Source organism: Magnolia sinica, chromosome 8, assembly GCF_029962835.1.
Source record: "Magnolia sinica isolate HGM2019 chromosome 8, MsV1, whole genome shotgun sequence".
In the NCBI taxonomy this organism is placed as follows: domain Eukaryota; kingdom Viridiplantae; phylum Streptophyta; class Magnoliopsida; order Magnoliales; family Magnoliaceae; genus Magnolia; species Magnolia sinica.
The window spans coordinates 1157181-1164342 of NC_080580.1; the positions used below are offsets into that span (position 1 = coordinate 1157181).

At 41.0% G+C, this 7162-nt stretch overlaps 1 protein-coding gene across 1 annotated transcript; it reads left to right on the top strand.

The window, feature by feature from the left end:
• The first annotated feature begins 1306 nt into the window (after positions 1 to 1306).
• Positions 1307 to 6296, top strand: LOC131252547 (probable LRR receptor-like serine/threonine-protein kinase At3g47570). The gene is made up of 3 exons (XM_058253138.1): positions 1307 to 4065; positions 5091 to 5475; positions 5570 to 6296. The coding sequence occupies exons 1-3, from the start codon at positions 1383 to 1385 to the stop codon at positions 5574 to 5576; spliced, it is 3075 nt and encodes a 1024-aa protein (XP_058109121.1). The 5' UTR covers positions 1307 to 1382; the 3' UTR covers positions 5577 to 6296.
• The last annotated feature ends 866 nt before the right edge of the window (positions 6297 to 7162 follow it).

The window sequence follows — 7162 nt, forward strand, 5'->3', positions numbered from 1 at the left end:
GGTCCTAGCGGGTGCTCCATGGGGTCCCGTGATGTATGCGTTTTATGTAGGTCGTCCACCCATTTTAACATGTCATTTAAGGCAAGAGCCCAAAAACAGGCATATCAGATGCTGAAATGGACCACACCACAGGAAACAAGGGAGATTGAATGCCCACCGTTGAAAACTTCCTGGGCGCATGAAAGTTTTGGATGAGGCTGATATTTTTGTTTTCACTTCTTCCATGTCCTTGAGACCTTATGAGCAGGTAGGATATATTTTCATTATTTCAATCTCATCTCCAGATACTGATGGTCACAATCATCCTTTCAGCTTAACTTTCTTAAGGCGGCCGTATGGAAATGATAATACAGTACGCAGGGTCTGCATCATTAGATTATTCAGCATGTGACCTCCACTGGGTCGGTGACACGCTCGATGGTGGATCGCGGCAGAGGGAAAGCAAACTCTTCACGTCTTGAATCTTTGGAAAACTCAGACCACGAAAAAATGATAATAATAAAATAAAAAATCTCAGGATCATCGTTCGGCCACGTTAATTATTCTAGCTCATTTACGAAGTGGTCAAAAAATGAAATCAATCCAAATCCCACGTGAACCACAATCACAAAAAACAGTGATTATCGAATGCCAGCATTAAAAACTTTCTAAGGCCTAATGTAGTGTTTATTTGCCTTTCGTAAGGTCAACCAGACCAGGGTAGAGTAAAAATACAAAGATGGGCTTGATCCAAAACCCTTCAATCCCGGAAACGGATTGGCTACTCTCCCCGCCACCAGCCAATGGCTGATGGTAGGTGCTCTGTGGGTCCTACCATAATATATGTGTTTCATCCATGCCGTCCATCTATTTTTATAGATCATTTTATAATATCATAGAAAAAAATTGAGGTATATCCAAATCTCAATTGGACCACATTATAGGAAACAATGTTGATTGAACGTTGACCATTAAAAACTTTTTGGGGGCCATAAAAGTTTTAGATGAAACCGATATTTGATTTTTCCCTTCATCTGGGTCTTTATGACTTAATCAACAGATTGGATGTCAAATAAACAGTGCAGTGGGCCTTAGGAGGATTTTAATGGTGGATATCCAATCACTATGGTTTTCCTTATGGTGTGTTACACCTGATATTTATATCCCTCTCTTTTTTGGGCTAAAGTTCCAAAATGATCTTTAAAAATGGATGAACGGAATGAATGAAACACATACATCATGGTGGGGCCGACAGAGAACCGACCATCAGCCACCGGGCTGGTGGCAGGGGGAGTAGGAAGTTTTAATATTTTACGCGCTTTTATTGATTCCGACCGCTTTTATTACTCGGAGTTTGTCTCCGCCCTTTCCTTTTTCATTCTAGCGTTCACATACACCATGTAATGGAGCTCCCACATATCAGCCTAAGGGCATTTTGGTCATTTCTCCTTATCTCTTCCATTCACGTTCCATGCTTCTTCGGATCTGCCGCTCACTTCTCCAACGAAACCGATCGCCTTGCTCTGCTTCACTTGAAACATATGATAACCGACGATCCTCTCCATTCCATGAGTTCTTGGAATGATACTCTCCACTTCTGCCACTGGCAAGGAGTCACGTGCAGTAGCTGGCATCCTGAAAGGGTTACCGCCTTGAACCTCACTGACCAGAACTTGGCGGGCCCCATTTCTCCCTTCATAGGGAACCTCACCTTCCTCAGTGTAATCGATCTCTCAGCCAACAGCTTCTACGGAACGATTCCTGAAGAAATGGGTCGTTTGCTTCTCCTGCGGTATCTCAGTGTGGCTAATAACACATTCACCGGAGAAATTCCAGCAAATCTGACCCACTGTTCGAAACTCGAAGCCCTTAGTCTTTATGGGAATCAGCTGTCAGGGAGGATTCCAAATGAGTTTGGATCTCTATTGAATCTCACAAGATTGGACCTTGGTCACAACAATCTTATAGGAAGCATACCACCTTCACTTGGAAACCTTTCGTCTCTCACTCACCTTTATCTCCGAAGAAATAGTCTGACGGGCAGCATCCCGGATGAACTCAGCCGGTTGGTAATCTTGGAGCTTCTTAGCATAAGTGAAAATGAAGTTTCAGGTACGATTCCGCCACTGCTATACAATCTCTCCTCTATTAAGTGTTTGGACGTAGGATGGAACAGATTGCAAGGAAACCTTCCACCTAACATAGGCCTCACTCTTCCTAATCTCCAACAGCTTTATGTCGAAGGAAATCAATTCACAGGACCCATACCAGTTTCATTATCCAATGCTTCAGGGCTTTTACTTATTAAACTTGCTAACAACAGTTTTAGCGGATCCATGCCTATGAATTTTGGAAGCCTCAAGGGTCTCACCAAATTATATTTGGGGGGCAATCGAATTGGAATTGGAAAAGCTCATGATTTGAGTTTTCTTGATTCTTTGACCAATTGCAGTAGATTACAAGAATTGGATGTAGGCGATAATTGTCTCAGCGGTTCATTGCCTGATTCCATGGGTAATCTTTCTACTCAGCTGAGAATACTATGGTTAGGGAGTAACAGGATATTCGGAAGCATACCATCTGGGATTCAGAATCTCGTCGGCTTAACAACACTGAGAATGGAGTACAACTCTCTTACAGGTACTATTCCTATTGGTGTTGGGAAGCTTAACAAAGTGGGACGACTTTCCTTTGGTGGAAATGATTTATCAGAGGAAATTCCATCTTCCTTGGGTAATATCACCCAATTGTACTTACTTGATTTGTTTGGAAATAGCCTATGGGGAACCATACCTTCAAGTCTCGGAAATTGTACATTGCAGTTTATGTATCTCCAAAATAATAACTTGAGCGGTACCTTACCCAGATCACTTTTCAGCATTCCCTCTTTGACCGAACTCCGTTTTGAAAATAACTCTTTTACCGGTTATCTGCCATTTGAAGTCAGTTACTCGAATGCTCTTGGAAGATTCGGTGTTTCTAATAACAAATTGTCAGGCGAAATTCCAAGCTCGCTAGGCAATTGTCTCGGTTTAGAGTATCTCTGTTTGGATGGGAACTTGTTTCAAGGATCAGTTCCTCCAACATTTTCTAATCTGAAAGGCCTTCGACTCCTGGATCTTTCACGCAACAACTTATCGGGGAAGATTCCAAGATATCTGGAGAAGTTTGCTCTAGAGTATCTAAATCTATCCTTCAACAATTTCGAGGGTGAACTACCAAAACAAGGGGTCTTTGGAAATATCAGTCGAGTTTCAGTGGTGGGAAATAGTAAGCTTTGTGGGGGTATTCCAGGATTACAATTGCGACCATGCTCTAAACAGGGGAAGTCTCATGCTTCGAAAGTAAAAATCTCAATAATTGTTGTGGTGTGTCTAATTTCCTTATCATGTTTCTTTACCACCTTTTATTGTGTAAGAAAGTCGAGAAGGAAGCCTTTTTCTGTGCCTTCTATGGAGGATCCGGGAAGTAAGCCTTTTGGTCTGTCTTTTTTGGGCAATTCGTCTTTGAAGTTGTCTTATGCGGATCTCTTTAAAGCAACAGATGGGTTCTCTCCTGCCAATTTGATTGGCACTGGAAAATCTGGCTCTGTATATAAAGGGTTTCTACATGGTAATGAAACTACAGTAGCAGTGAAAGTCTTCAACCTCCAGCGGCAAGGAGCTATGAGGAGCTTCATGGCTGAATGTGAAGCCTTGAGAAATATGAGGCATCGGAATCTTGTTAAGCTGTTAACTTGTTGCTCAAGCATTGATTTTAAGGGCAATGATTTTAAAGCTCTGGTTTATGGGTACATGTCCAATGGAACTCTAGATGAGTGGTTGCACGAAGATGGCAGTGAGGAGGGGATCAAAAGGAACTTGAAGCTTATTAAAAGGCTAGAGATAGCTATAGATGTGGCTTTGTTTTTGGATTATCTACATAATCATGCCTCAATCATTCATCGAGATTTAAAACCCAGCAACATCCTTCTTGATGATAACATGATTGCTCACATGGGTGATTTTGGGACAGCCAGGTGCTTAGATGAGATTGCTCAAACTAGGACGGTTGTGATTATGGGATCTGCTGGGTACATCGCTCCAGGTAACAATTTCATCTATTTCCTTTTATAACATATTGAGTCACAATCCATTCACAGGTGATTGGACGTGCGAAAAAAGTGGGTGTGGGCTCGAGTGGGCCCACCATGATTTGTATATGAAACTCACTCCCACCAACAGTATTAGGCCCAGCATAGAAAAATCAGACTGAACCGTCATTGGCAATACTAAGTGAAACTTTTGCGGAGAGGATGCCCGCCCTTGATTTTTACATGGCATACTATGATGTTTGCATGAAATTTACTCTTACCATTAGATGCGTCGTCCTGAGCTACGTCTATGGCCAAAAAATCAGACTGGCCCGTGATTTAGGTGGGCCACACCAAAGGAAACAATGAGGGGAGAGACGTCGTCCCTTGATTTTTATAGGGCCCATCGTGATGGTAATATGAGATCCACTCCATTAGATATGGGGCCCTAAAATTTAAGCTTGGAGCCCAAAATCAGGCCCATTTTATTTTCAGGTGGGCCACTGGAAGGGAAACAATTTGGAGGTTGAGTGTTATCTTGTATATTGTTTTCAGTTGTGTGAATAATGGATGAGGATGATTTCTGGGCCTTGGACCTAAAATGAGATGATGCACTTAGCGGTATGGGTGGATTTCACATAAACATCATATACACCTTTACACGTGTCTGCTTGAGTGTGCGGGTAGACAACCAACCATGTGCAAAAGTAAGGTTAGTCCATAGTTTTAAGAGGCATGCCAAATATGCTTATTCAAGGAACATATTTGGCCTGCCAATTGAGTGGACTGACTTTTGTATGCTCATATAATCTTGAGTTCTTTCATTTGAGTAGTAGAGTCCTGTTCAATGCAGAACATCTTTGCAAGAACTTATGAGTTCACAGCACACCAATTGATGCTAGAAATTTGAATCCTTACAATAGCAACAATGCTTATTACAAATAGAATATTCCCTCTCTTCTCTCTCAAAATTCAACTTTTGATATTATTTGTATTTAAATGGTCACTTACATTTCAATATGAATTGTATAAATTACAGAATATGCTATGGGCAATAAACCATCTACACAAGGAGATACTTACAGCTATGGAATCCTTCTATTGGAGATGATCACTGGAAAGCGACCAACTGATGAGATGTTTAAGCGCAATCTAACCCTTCATCATTTCTCTAAGTTGGCTTTGCCTGACCGAGTAATGGAGATTGTTGATCCACGATTGCTCGTAGAAGAAACTGAAGTTACTCAAGGCAATGAAAACCATACCAATTCAAGAAATAGAATGCATGATTGCTTGATTTCAATGGTTAAAATTGGTGTGTTGTGCTCTTTGGAATCTCCAAAAGAACGAATAAAGATGAGAAATGTTGTTGCAAAAATGCGTGCAATCAAGGACTTATATCTAAGGGTTGGGATTACAGACAGGTTAGGTCACAAATATTAGATGAAGGTTTATCTTACCTCAGTCATTAGTGTTGAAAAGGAGTTTGTGGTGTTGACTGAATTATTCATGGTGCAGTTGTTGAAATTGGATAGCAATGCTGGAGGAGAAACAAAAGTACAGAGACAGAGTGAGGTTTGCCATGTGCAGAACTGTGTGGAGGCACTTGACGGGCTAAAGGCGAGAAACTCCAATACAATTATCAGTAGCAGCAATGCTGTGTCTACGACGACCGACCGGATAGGCAATGTTTGATTCTGGAGTGGGAAGCCCGAATGCTCTTCCAACATTGCCATCTTCTTGCAAAATAACCTATGATTGGGAACGGCCCAACACTCTCCCCTATATATATATATATAGGCCATTCCACTCTTCAGGTGAGCCAAAATGTATAAGACAAATAAGCGGCCCAAATAATTTTGTAAGTTTAATAGCCTAATTGATAGGCCAAAACATCCGAATTTCATGCTGGAGAATTTGTCTTATACCCTTGAGCTGTGTTGGTACATGTGCTTGCTTGTAGATGGGCAGGGATTTACACGCATGTGGGCTTAGCGTCTGCAAACCTTGGAAAGCAATTAGAGAAAAAGATACAAGATTTTTAATCAGTGGACAAAACTATTTACAGATTCAATTATAAAAATCAAGCTGTTCCATACTTAAAGAAGGCCACCTTGTATAAAAACAAAGGACGGCCCTTGTTTTGCACAGTTGCATGTCTGAGAGTGAGTGGAATGGTCTGATTTTTATTAGAGTAGAAAATCTGAAAAAGTGTGACTATATGATAAAATCTTGGATCTCGGACCATTAGAATTACCTATGTCCAAACCGTCAGTAGATGGACCGTTAAAAGAACGGCTCACATTCAACTAACAAATCAATAGTTTAGAATCATCCTTTAGCATGGCGAATATACAAATACATGAATGGCAGGTGAAAATCATCTGACAATCGTTTCTATTGGCTCTGTGGTACGAAAGTGGGCTAGCCTCACTCACAAAACTCTCTGTTTTTTTTTTTTTTTTGCTAGAAAACATCCATACATGTTGCACTAGGATGCTTCCGGGCTTTAGGAGCTGTATCATGTTTTAAGTCAGGTGTATCGGGTATTTGCTTTTGTATCAGGTTGTTTCTGGCCGAATCAGGCTGTATCATTCGTGGGCAATACTGGTACGTATGAGGCGATATACCAATATTAGATGAGACTTTAAATGTGTGGGGCAATACTGCAAATTTTGTTCTTTACCTGTGACCAATACTTCAACATAGTCCATGCCAAATCAAGTACTAGCCTGTAGATTTGATATGCAAGCATGGAATGAGTACTGTTTCTGTCATGGAAACTCTGCAAAATTTCCAACATTTTGAAGTCGAGTTCCGGAGCCTGTTGACCTGACCCGCAGGATCATCAGTCTGACCGACAGTGTGAATTACCAAATAATTTGACGGAGCAAAGGCTCTGTTGGTCCGATCAGCAGATCGTAGGTTTGACAGACAACAATTTACAGATTGTAGGTTGGACTTGTAGGTCCGACCTACTGGCTGTAGGTTTAAACAACAGAAGATAATACAGACTGATTTTACTCTGATTTATTAGATTATTAAACTTGTGACTCATAATTAAACTCAGTGTCAAGGGTTGGATTAGAAAGGATTCAAGTTGATTAAGTT

Coding starts and splice junctions, on each gene's coding strand:
- LOC131252547 (XM_058253138.1), top strand. CDS start 1,383: ATGGAGCTCCCACATATCAGCCTAAGGGCATTTTGGTCATTTCTCCTT. Junction 4,066..5,090: donor TGCTGGGTACATCGCTCCAG/GTAACAATTTCA, acceptor TATAAATTACAG/AATATGCTATGGGCAATAAA.